This window comes from Bombina bombina, chromosome 8 (genome assembly GCF_027579735.1).
Source record: "Bombina bombina isolate aBomBom1 chromosome 8, aBomBom1.pri, whole genome shotgun sequence".
Taxonomy (NCBI): Eukaryota; Metazoa; Chordata; class Amphibia; order Anura; family Bombinatoridae; genus Bombina; species Bombina bombina.
In genome coordinates, this window is record NC_069506.1 from 25,158,829 (window position 1) to 25,181,185 (window position 22,357).

General features: G+C 42.5%; 1 protein-coding gene across 2 annotated transcripts in view; it reads left to right on the forward strand.

Annotated features, from left to right (window-relative positions):
* PHC2 (polyhomeotic homolog 2) overlaps nucleotides 1-22,357 on the forward strand; it is a 218,668-nt gene that overhangs the window by 177,045 nt on the left and 19,266 nt on the right. The window contains exons 1-5 of one of the 2 annotated variants that reach the window (XM_053690194.1): nucleotides 9,463-10,045; nucleotides 11,503-11,711; nucleotides 14,229-14,255; nucleotides 18,263-18,398; nucleotides 19,437-19,551. In XM_053690194.1, coding sequence (XP_053546169.1) covers nucleotides 11,553-11,711; nucleotides 14,229-14,255; nucleotides 18,263-18,398; nucleotides 19,437-19,551 — 437 coding nt within the window. In that variant the 5' untranslated portion in view covers nucleotides 9,463-10,045; nucleotides 11,503-11,552. Of the gene's footprint in view, nucleotides 1-9,462; nucleotides 10,046-11,502; nucleotides 11,712-14,228; nucleotides 14,256-18,262; nucleotides 18,399-19,436; nucleotides 19,552-22,357 lie in introns of those variants that run through there. The other variant, XM_053690193.1, reaches the window with a different exon arrangement.

Here is a 22,357-nt window from a genome sequence, read left to right on the forward strand (position 1 = left end):
GACTCTGCAGCCCCTCTGTCAACCACATGAGAGCAGACCCCTGACTCTGCAGCCCCTCTGTCAGCCACATGAGAGCAGACCCCTGACTCTGCAGCCCCTCTGTCAGCCACATGAGAGCAGACCCCTGACTCTGCAGCCCCTCTGTCAGCCACATGAGAGCAGACCCCTGACCCTGCAGCCCCTCTGTCAACCACATGAGAGCAGACCCCGGACCCTGCAGCCCCTCTGTCAACCACATGAGAGCAGACCCCTGACCCTGCAGCCCCTCTGTCAACCACATGAGAGCAGATCCCTGACCCTGCAGCCCCTCTGTCAACCACATGAGAGCAGACCCCGGACCCTGCAGCCCCTCTGTCAGCCACATGAGAGCAGACCACTGACCCTGCAGCCCCTCTGGCAGCCACATACCCACATGAGAGCAGACCCCTGACCCTGCAGCCTCTCTGTCAACCACATGAGAGCAGACCCCTGACCCTGCAGCCCCTCTGTCAGCCACATACCCACATGAGAGCAGACCCCTGATCCTGCAGCCCCTCTGTCAGCCACATGAGAGCAGACCCCTGACCCTGCAGCCCCTCTGTCAGCCACATACCCACATGTGAGCAGACCCCTGACTCTGCAGCCCCTCTGTCAGCCATGTGAGAGCAAACCCCTGACCCTGCAGCCCCTCTGTCAGCCACATGAGAGCAGGCTCCTGACCCTGTAGCCCCTCTGTCAGCCACATACCCACATGAGAGCAGACTCCTTACCCTGCAGCCCCTCTGTTAGCTGCATACCCATATGAGAGCAGACCCCTGACCCTGCAGCCCCTCTGTCAGCCGCAGACCCCTGACCCTGCAGCCCCTCTGTCAGCCGCATACCCACATGAGAGCAGACCCCTGACCCTGCAGCCCCTCTGTCAGCCACATACCCACATGAGAGCAGACCCCTGACCCTGCAGCCCCTCTGTCAGCCGCTGACCCTGCAGCCCTTCTGTCAGCCGCATACCCACCTTAGAGCAGAGCCCTGACCCTGCATTCCTTCTGTCAGCCCATAACCACATAAGATCGGACCCCTGCCACTGCAGCCTCTCTGTCGGCCACATACCCACATTAGATCAGTCCCCTGGCACTACAGACCCTCTGTCAGCCACGTACCCATATCTGATCATACCCTGGACCTGCAGCTCCTCTGTTAGCCGCATTCCCACATGAGATCAGACTCGTGGCACGGCAGCCCCTCCATCAGCTGCATATTTGCATTCGATCAAACCCCAGCTGTGCAACCACTCTGTCAGCCATGTACCCTTATCAGATATGACCTTTAAGGGATGGTAAATCCCAGCGTATAATTTACCATCACTAAAAATAAAGTGGCGTTTAAGTGATCAGATATAAAAAAAAAAGTGCTTAACTCACCCTTTCTGTGTCGCTGGACATCGCTAAACTCATCAGCTCTGGCCGCCCATGGCATATCGCTCTCCTTCACGCACGGCTATTGGTTTAGAGGTGCAAGCGTTATTGGTAGAAGAGCGATGTGCTGTGGGCGGCTGGAGCCACTGAGTTTAGCGATGTGCGACGGCACATTCAGGGTGAATCTAGCACCCTTTTTTTAAATATCTGATCACTTAAACTCCACTTTATTTTTAGTGATGGTAAATCCTAGCATTTGTTAAACGCTCGGATTTACCATCACTTTAAAGAGACGTCAGTATACATCTAAAACTCTGGGGCTTGTATAGGAGTCTGAAATTCAGCACAATGTTATTAAAAAAGAAGCAAAACTATACATTGTTACAGCCGCATACCCACATGAGAGCAGACTCCTGACCTTGCAGCCCCTCTGTCAGCCGCATACCCACATGAGAACAGACCCCTGACCCTGCAGCCTCTCTGTCAGCCACATGAGAGAAGACCCCTGACCCTGCAGCCCCTCTGTCAGCCTCATACCCACATGAGAGCAGACCCCTGACCCTGCAGCCTCTCTGTCAGCCACATGAGAGCAGACCACTGACCTTGCAGCCCCTCTGTCAGCCGCATACCCACATGAGAGCAGACCCCTGACCCTGCAGCCCCTCTGTCAACCACATGAGAGCAGACCCCTGACCCTGCAGCCCCTCTGTCAGCCACATACCCACATGAGAGCAGACCCCTGACCCTGCAGCCCCTCTGTCAGCCACATGAGAGCAGACCCCTGACCCTGCAGCCCCTCTGTCAACCACATGAGAGCAGACCCCTGACTCTGCAGCCCCTCTGTCAGCCACATGAGAGCAGACCCCTGACTCTGCAGCCCCTCTGTCAGCCACATGAGAGCAGACCCCTGACTCTGCAGCCCCTCTGTCAGCCACATGAGAGCAGACCCCTGACCCTGCAGCCCCTCTGTCAACCACATGAGAGCAGACCCCGGACCCTGCAGCCCCTCTGTCAACCACATGAGAGCAGACCCCTGACCCTGCAGCCCCTCTGTCAACCACATGAGAGCAGATCCCTGACCCTGCAGCCCCTCTGTCAACCACATGAGAGCAGACCCCGGACCCTGCAGCCCCTCTGTCAGCCACATGAGAGCAGACCACTGACCCTGCAGCCCCTCTGGCAGCCACATACCCACATGAGAGCAGACCCCTGACCCTGCAGCCTCTCTGTCAGCCACATGAGAGCAGACCCCTGACCCTGCAGCCCCTCTGTCAGCCACATACCCACATGAGAGCAGACCCCTGATCCTGCAGCCCCTCTGTCAGCCACATGAGAGCAGACCCCTGACCCTGCAGCCCCTCTGTCAGCCACATACCCACATGAGAGCAGACCCCTGACTCTGCAGCCCCTCTGTCAGCCATGTGAGAGCAAACCCCTGACCCTGCAGCCCCTCTGTCAGCCACATGAGAGCAGGCTCCTGACCCTGTAGCCCCTCTGTCAGCCACATACCCACATGAGAGCAGACTCCTTACCCTGCAGCCCCTCTGTTAGCTGCATACCCATATGAGAGCAGACCCCTGACCCTGCAGCCCCTCTGTCAGCCGCAGACCCCTGACCCTGCAGCCCCTCTGTCAGCCGCATACCCACATGAGAGCAGACCCCTGACCCTGCAGCCCCTCTGTCAGCCACATACCCACATGAGAGCAGACCCCTGACCCTGCAGCCCCTCTGTCAGCCGCTGACCCTGCAGCCCTTCTGTCAGCCGCATACCCACCTTAGAGCAGAGCCCTGACCCTGCATTCCTTCTGTCAGCCCATAACCACATAAGATCGGACCCCTGCCACTGCAGCCTCTCTGTCGGCCACATACCCACATTAGATCAGTCCCCTGGCACTACAGACCCTCTGTCAGCCACGTACCCATATCTGATCATACCCTGGACCTGCAGCTCCTCTGTTAGCCGCATTCCCACATGAGATCAGACTCGTGGCACGGCAGCCCCTCCATCAGCTGCATATTTGCATTCGATCAAACCCCAGCTGTGCAACCACTCTGTCAGCCATGTACCCTTATCAGATATGACCTTTAAGGGATGGTAAATCCCAGCGTATAATTTACCATCACTAAAAATAAAGTGGCGTTTAAGTGATCAGATATAAAAAAAAAAGTGCTTAACTCACCCTTTCTGTGTCGCTGGACATCGCTAAACTCATCAGCTCTGGCCGCCCATGGCATATCGCTCTCCTTCACGCACGGCTATTGGTTTAGAGGTGCAAGCGTTATTGGTAGAAGAGCGATGTGCTGTGGGCGGCTGGAGCCACTGAGTTTAGCGATGTGCGACGGCACATTCAGGGTGAATCTAGCACCCTTTTTTTAAATATCTGATCACTTAAACTCCACTTTATTTTTAGTGATGGTAAATCCTAGCATTTGTTAAACGCTCGGATTTACCATCACTTTAAAGAGACGTCAGTATACATCTAAAACTCTGGGGCTTGTATAGGAGTCTGAAATTCAGCACAATGTTATTAAAAAAGAAGCAAAACTATACATTGTTACAAAAACACTCCCAGATGGGCTATATAAATGGATCATCTACATTCTACAAAACATTTATGCAAAGAAAAATCTAGTGTACAATGTCCCTTTAACCCTGCAGCAGTTTGTTAGCCACAATCCTAAATCAGCCCCCTACTCTGTTTAGTTTAAGGACATTTTGGGGGGCACGGTTCTCAATGACCTAGTGGACGAGCCCCCACTGGATTATTGGATATTAATAACATTATATTTTTTTCCCTACTTGAAAGGGCCAGTGAACAAATATTTCAAATCGTTTCCATAAAAAACAATGAGCAGTTCTTTAGCAAGTTAAAGGGACAGTCAATACCAGAATTTCTGTTGTTTAAAAAGAAAGATAATCCCTTTATTACCCATTCCCCAGTTTTGCATAAACAACACAGTTATATTAATATACTTTTTACCTCTGTGATTACCTTGTATCTAAGCCTCTGTAAACTGCCCCCTTATTTCAGTTCTTTTGACAGACTTGCATTTTAGCCAATCAGTGCTCACTCCAGGGTAACTTCACGCGTATGAGCTCAATGTTATCTATATGAAACACATGAACTAATGCCCTCTAGTGGTCAGAATGCATTCAGATTAGAGGCAGCCTTCAAGGTCTAAGAAATTAGCTTTCAACTAAGAATACCAAGAGAACAAAGCAAAATTGGTAATAAAAGTAAATTGGAAAGTTGTTTAAAATTACATTCCCTATTTAAATTATGAAAGTTTTTTTAATTTTTGGGACTTGACTGTCCCTTTAAATATTACAAACTTCCGTACACGCACATACCAAGAAACACGTGAACTGCACACGTATGAGATGTTAGAATGAGACCTAGAGGAACACTGTTTACTGTATGAGAATACTTAGTTGTAGTATGGAGTGAGAGTTTGTGTGGTTAGATACAAATCAATATAAAGCCATGAGGTGGCCCCGGGCCTTAGCTTGGACAACCCCTTTATAAGGGTTCATGTTATGACGTAGTGTAATAAACTAGAATCTAGTTGGCATCTTCCCAAGTCTGAGCTGTGCAGCTTGAGCCTAGGATCTCCCCGAGTTGCACCATCTGCCCTCATTACCCCGTGACTGAGCGGCCAGTCATTGTGTTGATATGAATATGAACTGAGCGGCTGTTTTGTGTTAATCCTGAAGGCTCAGACACTTTCATTAGTAGAGCGCTTGGTCAACTGACAGCAACTCGGCTCAGCCATACGAACATCCAAATAGTGCGCAGGAGGCACAGCTTCCATCGCTGGCATTAACCTCACTACTGCATTTTCTAATTGCATTAATGCTTCTCTATAACTGTGCTTAAAGGGACATTATACGCCAATTTTCATATAACTGCATGTAATAGACACTACTATAAAGTATATATAAATAATATGCACATATACAGATATACAAATCCAGTATAAAACTGTTTAAACACTTACTTGAAAGCTCCCAGTTTAGCTCTGTTGTAAAGGTTAGCTGGAACACCCACTGAAAGTGGTTGTATACCAAAAAGAGAAGACACTCCCCCTTCCTCTGCGTATGAAAAGACCCTTTACACAAACAGGAGCAAGCTGGAGTAGGTAGACATCAATATTCTCATAAAACTTTGGGGCTTGGTTATGAATCTGAAAATCAGTGCAATGTTATTTAAAAATAAGCAAAACTATACATTAGGGCTGGGCGATATGGGCAAAAATGAAATGGACCCAAAAAATCGCAATGGCGATTTTCTTATAAATGACTATAACACCTTAATTTTTCAATAAAAATGTATTTAACACTACAGAATCTTACTGTACCTGTTTCTCAATGTCCAATACACTCTTGGAGCATAAAAATACAAACCACGAAATAGTTCAAATAAAATGCTGCCTGACACAACATTGTCGTGTTTTCCTGGGCAGTCATTCTAACTGTGGTGTGATTAACATATGAACTTCCCATACATCAGAAAAAAATATATATTTCAAAAACTAAATATATCTTTTCAAAAAGAAAGTCTTGTTGAAGGGTTTAAAACATTTCAGAAAGTGCACCATGGATAATAGATCAGACAGTAGAGTAAAAGTGCACTTGTGCTTCACTGTCTGAGCTATTTCCGTGGTGCACTTTCTGAACTGTTTGCGTCAATAAATACTTTCTTTAAAAGAAGAGGCTTTATTTTACCTGTGTAGGCTGCTGTGACTGCTGCCTTCGGAGCTGAGGCAAACCGGCAAATTCCTCTATAGCGCAACTCCTGCATAGCCTTTCTTTCCCCCTCACTCCCTCCACTCTCTCCTTTCCCTACAGAAGCCCGCACGCAATGAACAGTTACAGCCAGCCCTCCTGTATGTCATAGGGGGCGGGGCTAAAAACCGCATACTCTCGCTGTTTTTAAATAGCGGCGATTAAGCGTGCAGCCCTACTGTACATTTAAAAAAAAAAGCTGTATGGGCTATATAAATGGATCATCTACAAACATTTATGCAAAGAAAAATCTAGTGTATAATGTCCCTTTAACCCTAACAATGGGTTTAAACACACAGTTAAAGTCAGCTCCACACTGCTGTTTCCGAGCTCAACACCGAAGCTGAGCCAATCGCGAGTGAATTATGTGAGAAGTCACTTTACTTCTGTTTTTGCAGCTCCAGGGTTGATTTTAACTATGTGTTTATTCCCTTTGTGGGGTTAAGCACATAGGTAGATTTTTTTTTTATTATCGCCCTTTTGCTAGCCTGCAATGCATTAGAACATTATACGATTTTCTTATTTAAGCTTTATGTCCCTTTATAGTTCTATTAAATGCGAGTTTATATTGAAAGCTCCAAGAAAGTGATGTTTCTGTTATGGGGAGACCCCTAATTGGTCATTCATTTGTTTAACTTCCTCAGTCATTCTGGTTATAGCTGTTACAATATTTTGAGAAGTTTTCTTGCTTGTATTTGTGTGTGTGTGTACATGTATTTTGGGGTTCCCTGGTGTGTGCTCTGTGTTAGTGTTTGTGTGTATTTTGGGGTTCCCTGGTGTGTGCTCTGTGTTAGTGTTTGTGTGTATTTTGGGGTTCCCTGGTGTGTGCTCTGTGTTAGTGCGTGTGTGTATTTTGGGGTTCCCTGGTGTGTGCTCTGTGTTAGTGCGTGTGTATTTTGGGGTTCCCTGGTGTGTGCTCGGTGTTAGTGCTTGTGTGTGTGTGTGTTTTGGGGTTCCCTGGTGTGTGTTCTGTGTTAGTGCTTGTGTGCATATTTTGGGTTCCCTGGTGTGTTCTGTGTTAGTGCTTGTGTGTGCTCTGTGTTAGTGCTTGTGTGTGTATTTTGGGGTGCCCTGGAGTTTGCTATGTGTTAGTGCTTGTGTGTGTATTTTGGGGTGCCCTGGTGTGTGCTATGTGTTAGTGCTTGTGTGTGTATTTTGGGGTGCCCTGGTGTGTGCTATGTGTTAGTGCTTGTGTGTGTATTTTGGGGTTCCCTAGTGTGTGCTCTGTGTTAGTGCTTGTGTGTGTATTTTGGGGTTCCCTGGTGTGTGTTCTGTGTTAGTGCTTGTGTGTGTTCTGTGTTAGTGCTTGTGTGTGTATTTTGGGGTGCCCTGGTGTGTGCTATGTGTTGGTGCGTGTGTGTGTGTATTTTGGGGTTCCCTAGTGTGTGCTTTGTGTTAGTGCTTGTGTGTGTATTTTGGGGTTCCCTGGTGTGTTCTGTGTTAGTGCTTGTGTGTGTTTTGGGGTTCCCTGGTGTGTGCTCTGTTAGTGCTTGTGTGTATTTTGGGGTTCCCTGCTGTGTGTGCTCTGTTAGTGCTTGTGTGTATTTTGGGGTTCCCTGGTGTGTGTTCTGTGCTTGTGTGTATTTTGGGGTTCCCTGGTTTGTGTGCTCTGTTAGTGCTTGTGTGTTTTTTGGGGTTCCCTAGTGTGTGCTCTGTTAGTGCTTGTGTGTATTTTGAGGTTCCCTGGTGTATGTTCTGTGTTAGTGCTTGTGTGTATTTTGGGGTTCCCTGGTGTATGTTCTGTGTTAGTGCTTGAGTGTATTTTGGGGTTCCCTGGTGTATGTTCTGTGTTAGTGCTTGAGTGTATTTTGGGGTTCCCTGGTGTGTGCTCTGTGTTAGTGCTTGTGTGTATTTTGGGGTTCCCTGGAGTATGTTCTGTGTTAGTGCTTGTGTGTATTTTGGGGTTCCCTGGAGTATGTTCTGTGTTAGTGCTTGTGTGTATTTTGGGGTTCCCTGGAGTATGTTCTGTGTTAGTGCTTGTGTTTATTTTGGGGTTCCCTGGTGTGTGTTCTGTGTTAGTGCTTGTGTTTATTTTGGGGTTCCCTGGAGTATGTTCTGTGTTAGTGCTTGTGTTTATTTTGGGGTTCCCTGGAGTATGTTCTGTGTTAGTGCTTGTGTGTATTTTGGGGTTCCCTGGTGTGTGTGCTCTGTGTTAGTGCTTGTGTATATTTTGGGGTTCCCTGGTGTGTGTGCTCTGTATTAGTGCTTGTGTGTATTTTGGGGTTCCCTGGTGTGTGCTCTGTGTTAGTGCTTATGTGTATTTTGGGGTTCCCTGGAGTATGTTCTGTGTTAGTGCTTGTGTGTATTTTGGGGTTCCCTGGTGTGTGCTCTGTGTTAGTGCTTCTGTGTATTTTGGGGTTCCCTGGTGTGTGTGCTCTGTCTTAGTGCTTGTGTGTATTTTGGGGTTCCCTGGTGTGTGTGCTCTGTGTTAGTGTTTGTGTGTATTTTGGGGTTCCCTGGTGTGTGTGCTCTGTCTTAGTGCTTGTGTGTATTTTGGGGTTCCCTGGAGTATGTTCTGTGTTAGTGCTTGTGTGTATTTTGGGGTTCCCTGGAGTATGTTCTGTGTTAGTGCTTGTGTGTATTTTGGGGTTCCCTGGTGTGTGTGCTCTGTGTTAGTGCTTGTGTGTATTTTGGGGTTCCCTGGTGTGTGTGCTCTGTCTTAGTGCTTGTGTGTATTTTGGGGTTCCCTGGAGTATGTTCTGTGTTAGTGCTTGTGTGTATTTTGGGGTTCCCTGGAGTATGTTCTGTGTTAGTGCTTGTGTGTATTTTGGGGTTCCCTGGTGTGTGTGCTCTGTGTTTGTGCTTGTGTGTATTTTGGGGTTCCCTGGAGTATGTACCCTCTGTGAGATGTCCTTGGTGTGTGGTGTTTTCAGGGGTTTCCTAATAAGTTTGTTAGTTAGCAGTTGCCTGATGTGAGTGTATATTTACTGAACGGTTTTGTGTGTTGTTAGGGGTTTCCTGTTTAGATAAGTTTGTATACTGAAGGAGTCCCTCTTTGCGCGTATTGAGGGCATCCCTCGGTGCGTGCCCCCTGTGGTGTTGGCGTGCATTTGGGGACTCTCAGCACACTCATACACAGGCAGCTGGCACACTTATGTAGCAGCTGTTGTTGGGATCTGTGTTTGGGCCCATCCCTCCTCCCCCTCCTCCTTGTTTTCCTGGCGTCCCCTCCCTGCCTCTGCCTGGCCTCCTGGATTGGAGGAGGGAAGCTGGGGTAGCTCAGCCAATGGGCAGCCTTAGAGTGCCTGCTTGGGGGGGAGCTTACAAAGGGCTGAGCTGCTCATTCATTGTCTTAGTGCTGGGAACACAAGCATGAAGCCTGAGCCCGGGGCTTTGCATGGACAATGTGCCTTCCATAGGCCAGAGAAGCTGTTGGGTCTCATGAGAAGAAGCTGAGGCCTATAAACTCTAGGGTGGATAGCAGCTGCACTTCCTCCCTCTAACTGGACTCTCAACAAAAGCTTTGGGCGCTGATCTCTCCATGCAGCCTCAGGAGCTAATGCAGGGCAGGAGGGGGCAGCTAAAAATCCTGGCCTACAGTTCAGCCAGGGGGGCAGGGGGACCTTCATCAAGCTTGTGACTGACACCTGTCCAGGGACTCTGCTTTTTCTTTCTCTACCTTTTACTGTGACCTGACAGTGCTGGTCTGTAGTGACCCAGGAGGACAGAGGGTCACTCGCTGTCAGGTTATCTGGAGGCAAAGCCAGGAGTCTAACCAGGGTCATTGGGCTAATACTTTTCTGAACTTGAAAGTTTTCCTCTTGTGGCTTGATGGAGATTTTCTTCCCCTGATTAAGTTTTCGCTGGGAGTTTTAGTTCTTTCTTGAAGTTACAGCTCCTCACCTGCAACATCATTTGAGATTCAAAGGTCTGTTCCTCACTTTTATTGTGTTTTTCTGTTTTTAGCTTTATATTTATATACATATGTTTATAAGCATACGTATGTATTATAATTCATTTTTTATTTACTGTGCCCCATTTTTCCATATCAGCTAGTTTTTTGTTTGTTTTTTTATCCCACAATGCTTTCCATTTAAATCTCTTTATTACAAAGAGAGACTATAAATTCATGCTGGCTTGAGATAATCTGCCCTAAAACAAGGTGTTCTCCACCAGTAGTTCAGTTCTTCTCTAATCCCTTCGTGAGGCAAGAGCTGGCGGCTAAGTTTGGATCTTGCTGATAAACGTATTATCATAGACAAGCAGGAGAGACAGGGCCGCTAGCCTATCAGAGCTTTGAAGGACCACTTTTCTGCATACAGCTGCCTTGTACTTTCATGGCTGCTCTGACCATCTGTTCCCGTAGACTTCATTAGACAAGCCCCTTAGAATATGAGGTTTGAGCTGATTATCTGCTGTGTGATGGGCTCTATGGGGTATTTTTGTGATTGTGCACTTATTTATATACTCCTGAGTGTTACAAGACAAAGTCTTTCCCAGGTATACCGAGCCTGCCTGACGTGAATATAAATCAGAAGAAAAAATAGTTTTTGAATAAAATCCAGATGACTTATTGAGTCTGATTTATAGTTCCTGGTTAAGTGTTAGTGTGCTTAATTCTTAGACTAGTACTGTGCATATCCCCGGCATTCTTGAATTGATTTAAATAACTCTCTGTCCTTACCACCTCTGTTGGAAGTCTATTTCATGAGTCAACTACATGTTCCCCAACTGTGTGCTCATCCTGGGTGTCATGTTTACCTTAAAGGGACAGTAAAGTCATTAATTACGCATTTATAATTCTGATAGAGCATACAATTTGAAACACCTTTCCAGTTTATTTCTAGTATCAAATTGTTTTCTTCTATTGGTATCCTTTGTTGAAGAGTTAACCTAGATTGTCTTTAGTAGTCTATTGTTGCAAACTTTGCTGTCAGATGGTTAAGGACACATGCACGCTCCTCAGCTCATCTATGATTACTCTTTAACAAAGGATACCAAGAGAAGTAAGCTAAATTGATTTTAAAAGTAAATTGGAAAGTTGTTTGTTCCAATCCATTTAATTTTGACTTTACTGTCCCTTTTAATAAAGCCCCTCTTGTGCATTAAGTATTTGCTTGACTTGGTTTGAACTTGAAGCATATTAAAAGTGAGACCCTTTCCATGGTGTGAACCAGAATATGTGCATGTCTAGTGGCTTCCTGCTACGGTTTGAATTGAATAAAGCAGTAGTAATGGGGTGTCACAGTAATAATCTCCAGCCCATATCCAAGCCTCAGTATACTAGATATGTTTGTGTATAATTATGGCCTTGTACAGTACCCTCTGCTGATTTACATCATTTTCAGTTTGTGTTTCATTCCTCTTTCTCTTCTTTTTCTTTAGATTCCAGCCAGCTGTGTCTTCCTGATCCAAACGTCCATCTTGCCTTGGACATGACCTCTGGGAACGGATCCTCCCCGGTGCCTATTGCTGCCACAGGCACCACACCGCAGAATGGTGAGAATAAACCACCGCAGGCCGTGGTCAAACCCCAGATCCTCACCCATGTCATTGAAGGCTTCGTGATCCAAGAAGGAGCCCAACCCTTCCCGGTATGATTAACTCTTTTATTATGCCAGCTGAGGGAATACACTAATGTCACATGGCACACGTACAGGCACTGGGAATAAAGGGACACTAAACACCTTGACATTTTTATATAAAACGCTTAATGAAACAATATGCTTTCATTATTTATTTTGCTCACCTTTCATGTAATTGAGCAATTTCTAATTCTCAGAACTAGAAATGCACCTGCTGACTTCCCTGCTACATAGCTGTCTTTGATTGGCTGTAACTGATAACAACTGCAAAACAATTCACTTTATGCAAAATGTATGACTGTAGCTAGCCTTGTTGTCTGTAGACTAAAGCTCAGATTGGCTCCACTGGATAAGGGAAATGGTGAGCGGAGTTTTGATGCTGAAAAATAGTAGAAAGGATGTTAATTTGTTTTAAAAATATCAAGACTTTGCTGATGTTGTTCAATAGCAACACAAAAGAAATGTCTTGTAATTACAAGGTGTTTACTGTCTCTAAAGGGACATGAAACTCAAAATGTTTCTTTCATGATTCAGACAGAGCATACAATTTTTTTAAAAAGTTTCCAATTTACTTCTATTATCAAATTTGATTTGTTCTTGTGTTATTCTTTGTTGAAGAGATATCTAGGTAGGTAGCGTGCACATGCTTTAAGCACTACAACATGACAGGAAATAGTGCGGCCATCTAGCGCTCCTGCTAATGTATAACATTGTTGCAAAACTGCTGCCGTAAAGTGCTGCACACACGTGCACACTCCTGACCTTACCTTCCTGTTTTTCAACAAAGGATAACAAGAAAACAAAGAAAATTATTATTGAAGTAAATTGGAAATTGATTTAAACGTGTATGCTCTGTCTGGATCATGAATGAAACCTTTTGGGTTTTATATCCCTTTAAGCTAGTAGTGACGTTGCAGCATGAATAAAAAAAACTAGTTATCACAGGGCTAAAACCTTACAGAAGTACATCTAGTTAATGTTTATTTATGTATACTAGATATGTGATGTCTGTTTTGAACAAATGCTAAAATTAACTAAGATAAACAAGAATGAATGCCACAATTTTGTTTTGTTGATTTCTTCATGCAGTTAAAGGGACATGAAACCCCAAAAAATTCTTTCATGATTCGGATAAAGAACACAATTTTAAACAACTTTCTAATTTAGTCCTATTATCCAATTTGTTTTATTCTTTAGATATATTTAGTTGAAGAAATAGCAATGCTCATGAGTGAACCAATCACGAGGCATCTATGTGCAGCCACTGATCAGCAGCTACTGAGCCTATTTAGATATGCTTTTCATCAAAGGATATTGAGAGAATTAAGCAAATTAGATAATAGAAATAAATTAGAAAGTTGTTAGAATTTGCACTTTCTTTCTAAATTATGAAATTTAAAAAATGTGGGTTTTATATCCCTTTAAAACAGTTAGTCCAAAGGTGGGAAAGTTCACACTTACACTAGTCAATAACGATCCAGCAATGTCCTTATCAGTAGTTTGTTTACTGTCTTAGCCAATAACTATTGTTTGTGACAATCCTGCTTGTAGCAGTAGCGCTGCCTATTACTTAAGCTTTATATACATTTAAGCTGCAGTTGATTTGCACTTCTGCTGCCCTGAAATAGCGGGTGAATGGATTTTCATTAACAAACTGTCTGAACAGCGCCATAAAAATCTGACTAAACAATTATATTTTTACATATGATTTCCCTGAAACGTACGTTTTGTGTATATATCTAATGTATACTTTTTTATTATTATTATTATTCTACAGTTTGCTTAAAATTTCATCTTGTTTTAATTACATTTTCCTTAAATGAAGTATCTAAACTTTAAAATCCAACTTTGCCATTTGGTTTTGTTTCTGGCTGTTTAGTAATATATTTTCCATATGCAGGAGATGCTTAGCAGACAGGAAGCAACCTTAATTGTTACTTTTTTTTTATACTGTGCTGCCTGAGTTTAGCTGTCCTATTATCAGCCCCACCAGCCTAAGGCAGTTGCAATGAGGATAGGAAACGACTTTTGAGGGGTAGTTCTGTTATATGACTCATTCCATCTCCTATAATCTCCAAATGTTTTATTTACTAAGTTTATTACAAATCCATAATCCCCAGGTTGCATGACCCCTCCGTTTACAGGACAGCAAATTTCCCAGTGCCTAAGTCAACACAACAACAAAATACATTGCTGAATGTTGTATCCTTCACACCAGGAAAACAATACAAAGAAATATCTTTATTGCTAGTCATTTCAACGTTATAAAGACACAGTTAACTATTTAATATGCCTTGTGTTTTAATTCTCAGGATTTCATTTCAGTTGTGTTAAATGATTTTTAGAGATTTCTGCTTTTTATTTGACATAGCCCAGTGAGGGCTCCCTGGTCTACAGGAGCTTTCAGTAGAAGTGACATTAGAAGAATCTAACGGTGACAAAAACATTTGTTGTGATTTTAAAACATCTGACTTGTCTGTGCTTTGTACAATTTCCTTGTCATTGATTTCAGTTTTACTTTTGCAGTCACACAGGAGCAGAGCTGTGCTAGAGGTGGGTCTGTAGGTCTCGGCAGAGACTTTTATTTCATTATAATGTTACAAAGGGCAGCAGCCCCTGGCATTGCATACCCAGGGCTCGAACACGTCCTTCCTATGTCTCTACTTGCTTTTTCCACAGGGTTGGTGCTGGGATACGCTGCATGCTGCTTAGGTTTAGCCTTAACTGACCTGTATTTCCTTTCCTAGAGTGCATGTTAACGTGTTCTTGACATTATGGTGCATGCAATAACCACTCCGTCTTCTCACTCAGGCACGGTCTGCACTCTACATAGTCTATTGTACTTTTGTGTTGGCAAATGATACAGTTTCCTGTAATCCACAACCTATATTTCCTTACTTTGTTATAAGCGGTAGAGTATGAAATGTTTCCTGTCCCATGAGTTGTGAACAATATACTTTTGCTTTTTCTGTCCAGTCACTCTGCATTGCCACTGTGGAATTTTCACTTTGGGTGGGGCGTAAATCTGAGGGCTTGGCTTTTAACTATTTAGGTGTTGGATGATTGCACATTGTCGTAAGCATGTAGGGTTTCCATATTGCCGCTTTAAGGGAGGACACTTATGAATAATACACGCCAGGGGCTGTTTAAAAAAATGTTTTCATAATGTTCAATTATAAGATCCCTGACATATGTATTTTTCATATGTGTCCCCAGTTGAAGTCGCAATATGGCAACGCTACAAATACGTAAAATGATTTGGTTCACATGCATAGAATATGTAAACAAATTAAAAGATCTCCATAAAACATTGATGTTTAAAAAGCATTTAAACTGTCACTTTATTAGAATTTGCAATGTTTTACAGACGGCACGTTCCTGTTAAAAATATTTATCTTATCGCCTTTTCTGTAGTCAGTTAAGAACAGATCTATAACGTGCACTGATCAATCAGTCATTGGGTAGAATGTTGCAGGGTCACTATCCAGGATCCCCTGTAGCTTATATTTCAGTAGAACAACAAGTTAAATTAAAGAAAAATCAGGGAAAATAAATAATGAGTTTTTGTACACATAATTAAACATTTTATGTGGAATTACATTTTCAGTTGTAATAAATGTGATAAAATAGTCACTTTAACCCTTAGAGCATAAAAGCTGGCTGAGGCAAAAAGGTATGCAGTTTATTGCAGCCACCTTTGGCAGATAAGGGGTTAATGGAAGTCGAGTTGAGCAGACATTGGTTTTTCAGGGCTTAGTGCTCTTTGTCTCTCGGGGACCGTGACTAATGTCATCGCTCTGCTGAGAGCCACTCGGTCACACACTGAGCTGTCAGTTTTGTGCAACCTGTATTTGTGCAAACTTTGTTCTAATGTGTAAAAAACTGCACAATCGGTCACTTTTTAAATGAATATTAACTATTTAAATGTCATTATTAGATTTTGAGCTAAAGTAACATTGCAGTAACGATTAAAAAAAAAAAAAAAAAAAAGGAAAGACCCTTTTTTTTAAAAAATATTTTTACTCGTCCACAGCAGCTTCTTTGTCTGGGACTAGTGGAAATGTGGAGCTATTTTTTGAGGGGAGATTGGCGGGTTTGTATGCCACATTCTTCTATAATGCTTTAAAAAAAAATACCAGTGAGCTGCGAGACTGTGACATTGATATAAAACTTTTACATAGATTTTGTCAGTCAAACTTTTTTTTTTTCTTTCGCAATTCAGCTAGAGCATGCGATTATAAACCACTTTCCTATTGACTTAAATAGTATACCTTGGTAGTCTCAGGAGCATATTTGCCTCTTATCATTGGCTCACTAGAGGTTCAGCTAGCTCACAGTTATGCTTTGCTGGTTCTTCAGCAAAAGGATACTAAGTGAATGAAGCTTATTTGATAATACAAGTAAATTGGACATGTGTTTAAAATGATATGCTCTATCTGAACCATGAGATACAATTTTGGGTTGATCTTCCTTTAAGAAGCAGCCAGCCCACCTAACCTCCTGTCTGAAGTGCACATTACAAGCATTCTTATCCTCTCATACTGTATTGGTTCCTACCACTTCTGCAGGAAGACCATTCCAAGTATCAACTGCTCTGTGTATAAACAAGTGCTCTTAGACCCAATACCATCTTACTTAAAATCAGAACCTTTTGTTCTGCTATTTACTTATTATGAAAACATGCGGACTCCAAGGCCCTGCAATAGTAGCTGCTACTAGAATTGCAATGACTCTGTTCCTACAATTGCTTCAAAGAATAATTGTGGGTCCTCCGGTAGTTTGCTAGACAAGTAGTGGAGAAAATCATTGTAATACTATATACAGTATATATATATTTCACTTTCTTTATATCCCTCTCCCACAATTTCATTTTATTAAAGTTCACCGTTGGCTGCTTTTTGCTATTTTCTATACTGTGCTGTGCCTCTTCATTGATCCATCACATAAAACACACAGGTCCCCAAATCTAATCTCTCGGAATTACTGTGCAATGTGATTTTTTATTTATTCCAATCCCATAGAACAACTGGTAAAACATTCGGATTAGTAAACCATGTGACAGCGAAATAAAGTTAAACATGAGATAAACAAAGTACATGAAATACAAAATTAAAGGGACAGTCTACTCCAGAATTGTTATTGTTTAAAAGATAGATAATCCCTTTATTACCCATTCCCCAGTTTTGCATAACCAGCACTGTTATATTAGTACAATTTTATATATACTGCCCCCTTATCTCAGTTCTTTTGACAGACTTGCATTTTAGCCAATCAGTACTGACTCCAAGTTAACTTCATGGGAGTGAGCACAATGTTATTTATATGACACATACAAACTAGCACTGTCTAACATTGAAAATCGGATATAAATCTGAGATAAAAGGCAAGTGCTTAGAAATAAGCATATGAGCCTACCTAGGTTTAACTTTCAACTAAGAATACCAAGAGAACAAAGCAAATTTGATGCTAAAAGTAAATTGAAAAGTTGTTTAAAAATTGCATGCCCTATCTGAAGCATGAGAGGTTATTTTTCACTAGACTGTCCTTTTTTAATTTTCATGGTTTAGACATTTTTAAGAGACATTTCAATTTACTTATATTCTTGTCATCTTGTCATTGGCTCAGCAAATGTGTTCAACTAGCTGACCTGGATCTCACTGTATCTATCTGTTAACCCCTTTGCTGGTAGCTAACTTTTTTTCATGGATTTTCTTAGATCTTCACACAAGTAAGATATGTGACTAGTGTGAAAGTTAAAACCTCATTTATTCTATAGTGATTTTGCCTAACAGTTTTTCCTTCACTTAACCAAGAATATCCATATAAAAACCTCCAAAACCCTTAATTGCAACAATAGGTTAACATTTAGATGATCATGTTTAATTTGAAAAGCTTAAAGGGACACTGAACCCAAATGTTTTCTTTCATGATTCAGATATAGCAGCAATTTTAAGCAACTTTTTAATTTACTCCTATTATCAATTTTTCTTTGTTCTCTTGCTATCTTTATCTGAAAAAGAAGGCATCTAAGCTAAGGAGCCAGACAATTTTTGGTTCAGACCATGGACAGCACTTGTTTATTGGTGGGGGAATTTATCCACTAATCGGCAAGGACAACCCAGGTTGTTCACCAAAAATGGTCCGGCATCTAAACTTACATTCTTGCTTTTCAAATAAAGATACCAAGAGAATTTGATAATAGGAGTAGACTAGAAAGTTGCTTAAAATTGCATGCTCTATCTGAATCACGAAAGAAAAAAATTGGGTTCAGTGTCCCTTTAAACATCCTGTGAAAATAGTTTTCTGCTAGATTAAAATACTGCTGTTGCATTGTTCCTATGCTAGGTATAGGTTTTTCTGCGCCACAAATGCATTAGAAAAGCGTGTGGTATATGGGTCATTTCAAGGTTTACAAATGGATCAGAAAGGATTTGAATTTGGAAACCACTTGAAAAGCCATGGAAAGCACTTTGCACAGCAATTCTGATTGGTGGGAAAGGGGGACACAGTAAGATGTCCCCAGCAGCCTGGTCTAACCACATCTTGTCCTTGTGTAACAGGTGGGTCGATCATCGCTACTGGTGGCGGCTCAGGAGAAGTTTCAGCAGGGACTGTTGGCTGAGAAGCTTCCCCAGCAAGACAATAATACAACTACAACCACTACAGACTCAGAAATGGAGGAGTCTTTTGTACCAGGTGTGAATATGGAGTGCATTAGTCTGGGATGCCCTCTATCATCTCTGTGGTCATCGGCAGAGTCAAATAATTAGTCACTTGTATTGTTAGGTTTGAAATGTTCACTATGGCTCACTGGTCAGTCTTATGGGAAGGGACCTTAATTAACCAGCATGTTTGTTTTTTAAGATCCCGGTAAATGCCTAGCTGACAAATTTTAAACCAGAGTTTTCATTGTGTGTCTTTTTGTATTTGTATACCAGGGCAGGCTATATATTTGCACCAGGTGGGACTACAAGATTCAGAGGGCATTTGACCTGGGCGGCACTTAGTGGGAGCATATTCTAGTTAAAGGGACACTAAACCCAAAAAATTCTTTAATGATTCAAGTAGAGAATACAATTTTAAACAACATTCCAATTTACTTCTATTATCTAGTTTGCTTAATTGTTTAGTTATCCTTAGTTGAAGAAATAGCAATGCACATGGGTGAGCCAATCATATGAGGCATCTATGTACAGCAACCAATCAGCAGCTACTGAGCATATCTAGATATGCTTTTCAGCACAGAATATCAAGAGAATAAAGCAAATTAGATAATAGAAGTAAATTAGAAAGTTGTTTAAAATTGCATGTTCTTTCTAAATCATAAAAGAAAAAATTTGGGTTTCATGTCCCTTTAATGTTTTTTTTTTTTTTTTTTTAGGGACACTCAAGTCAAAATTAAACTTTCATGATTCAGATAGAGCAGCAATTTAAAACAACTTTCCAATTTACTCCAGTTAACAAAATTTGCACAGTCTCTTATATTTACACTTTGTCACCAGCTCCTACTGAGCATGTGCAAGAATTCACAGAATATATGCATTTGTGATTGGCTGATGGCTGTCACATGATACAGGAGGAGGGGAAATAGACATAACTTTAAAATTTGACAGAAACAAAATCTACTACTCATTTGAAGTTCAGACTAAGTTCTATTGCATCTTGAGATACCACTACTTGGAAGTAACAATAAGATTTGTTCTTAAAATCTAATCTACTTTGTTTCTTTTTCAGGATCCAAAGATGATGAAGATCCTCCAAAACTTAAATGTGAACTATGTGGTCGGGTGGACTATGAGTACAAGTTTAAACGCTCAAAAAGGTTCTGTTCTATGGCTTGTGCCAAAAGGTAATTGTTAATGCTCTGCTGCTCGTTGCAAGATTCTGTGACAGCTGGAAACCTTTTTTGTAAGAATAATCTGACCATCACAAAGTTAATATGTGACAGAGGATGAGAAACACTTGGCCAATCATCAGCCCACATTTTTTTGTTTGTGGTAAACCTTCCTCACCTCTGTATTGTGGTCTTCCCTTTCACACTTTTTGTTCCCTCCCTTTCTCCAACATAGGTGTGTCCGGTCCACGGCGTCATCCTTACTTGTGGGATATTCTCTTCCCCAACAGGAAATGGCAAAGAGCCCAGCAAAGCTGGTCACATGATCCCTCCTAGGCTCCGCCTACCCCAGTCATTCTCTTTGCCGTTGTACAGGCAACATCTCCACGGAGATGGCTTAGAGTTTTTTAGTGTTTAACTGTAGTTTTTCATTATTCAATCAAGAGTTTGTTATTTTCAAATAGTGCTGGTACGTACTATTTACTCAGAAACAGAAAAGAGATGAAGAATTCTGTTTGTATGAGGAAAATGATTTTAGCAACCGTAACTAAAATCCATGGCTGTTCCACACAGGACTGTTGAGAGCATTAACTTCAGTTGGGGGAACAGTTTGCAGTCCTTTGCTGCTTGAGGTATGACACATTCTAACAAGACGATGTAATGCTGGAAGCTGTCATTTTCCCTATGGGATCCGGTAAGCCATGTTTATTACGATTGTAAATAAGGGCTTCACAAGGGCTTATTTAGACTGTAGACATTTTTTGGGCTAAATCGATTGATATTAACACTTATTTAGCCTTGAGGAATCATTTATTCTGGGTATTTTGATATAATTATATCGGCAGGCACTGTTTTAGACACCTTATTCTTTAGGGGCTTTCCCAAAGCATAGGCAGAGTCTCATTTTCGCGCCGGTGTTGCGCACTTGTTTTTGAAAGGCATGGCATGCAGTCGCATGTGAGAGGAGCTCTGATACTGATAAAAGACTTCTGAAGGCATCATTTGGTATCGTATTCCCCTTGGGTTTGGTTGGGTCTCAGCAAAGCAGATACCAGGGACTGTAAAGGGGTTAAAGCTTAAAACGGCTCCGGTTCCGTTATTTTAAGGGTTAAAGCTTCCAAAATTGGTGTGCAATATTTTCAAGGCTTTAAGACACTGTGGTGAAAGTTTGGTGAATTTTGAACAATTCCTTCATGTTTTTTCGCAATTGCAGTAATAAAGTGTGTTCAGTTTAAAATTTAAAGTGACAGTAACGGTTTTATTTCAAAACGTTTTTTGTACTTTCTTATCAAGTTTATGCCTGTTTAACATGTCTGAACTACCAGATAGACTGTGTTCTGAATGTGGGGAAGCCAGAATTCCTATTCATTTAAATAAATGTGATTTATGTGATAATGACAATGATGCCCAAGATGATTCCTCAAGTGAGGGGAGTAAGCATGGTACTGCATCATTCCCTCCTTCGTCTACACGAGTCTTGCCCACTCAGGAGGCCCCTAGTACATCTAGCGCGCCAATACTCCTTACTATGCAACAATTAACGGCTGTAATGGATAATTCTGTCAAAAACATTTTAGCCAAAATGAACCCTTGTCAGCGTAAGCGTGGATGCTCTGTTTTAGTTACTGAAGAGCATGACGACGCTGATATTAATATCTCTGAAGGGCCCCTAACCCAATCTGAGGGAGCCAGGGAGGTTTTGTCTGAGGGAGAAATTACTGATTTAGGGAACATTTCTCAGCAGGCTGAATCTGATGTGATTACTTTTAAATTTAAATTGGAACATCTCCGCATTTTGCTTAAGGAGGTATTATCCACTCTGGATGATTGTGAAAATTTGGTCATCCCAGAGAAACTATGTAAAATGGACAAGTTCCTAGAGGTGCCGGGGCTCCCAGAAGCTTTTCCTATACCCAAGCGGGTGGCGGACATTGTTAATAAAGAATGGGAAAGGCCCGGTATTCCTTTCGTCCCTCCCCCCATATTTAAAAAATTGTTTCCTATGGTCGACCCCAGAAAGGACTTATGGCAGTCAGTCCCCAAGGTCGAGGGAGCGGTTTCTACTTTAAACAAACGCACCACTATTCCCATAGAGGATAGTTGTGCTTTCAAAGATCCTATGGATAAAAAATTAGAAGGTTTGCTTAAAAAGATGTTTGTTCAGCAGGGTTACCTTCTACAACCCATTTCATGCATTGTCCCTGTCACTACAGCCGCATATTTCTGGTTTGATGAACTGATTAAGGTGCTCGATAGTGACTCTCCTCCTTATGAGGAGATTATGGACAGAGTCAATGCTCTCAAATTGGCTAATTCTTTCACTCTAGACGCCTCTTTGCAATTGGCTAAGTTAGCGGCTAAGAATTCTGGGTTGCTATTGTGGCGCGCAGAGCGCTTTGGTTGAAATCTTGGTCGGCTGATGCGTCTTCCAAGAACAAGCTACTAAACATTCCTTTCAAGGGGAAAACGCTGTTTGGTCCTGACTTGAAAGAGATTATCTCTGATATCACTGGGGGTAAGGGCCATGCCCTTCCTCAGGATCGGCCTTTCAAGGCAAAAAATAGACCTAATTTTCGTCCCTTTCGTAAAAACGGACCAGCCCAAGGTGCTACGTCCTCTAAGCAAGAGGGTAATACTTCTCAGGCCAAGCCAGCTTGGAGACCAATGCAAGGCTGGAACAAGGGAAAGCAGGCAAAGAAACCTGCCACTGCTACCAAGACAGCATGAAATATCGGCCCCCGATCCGGGACCGGATCTGGTGGGGGGCAGACTCTCTCTCTTCGCTCAGGCTTGGGCAAGAGATGTTCTGGATCCTTGGGCG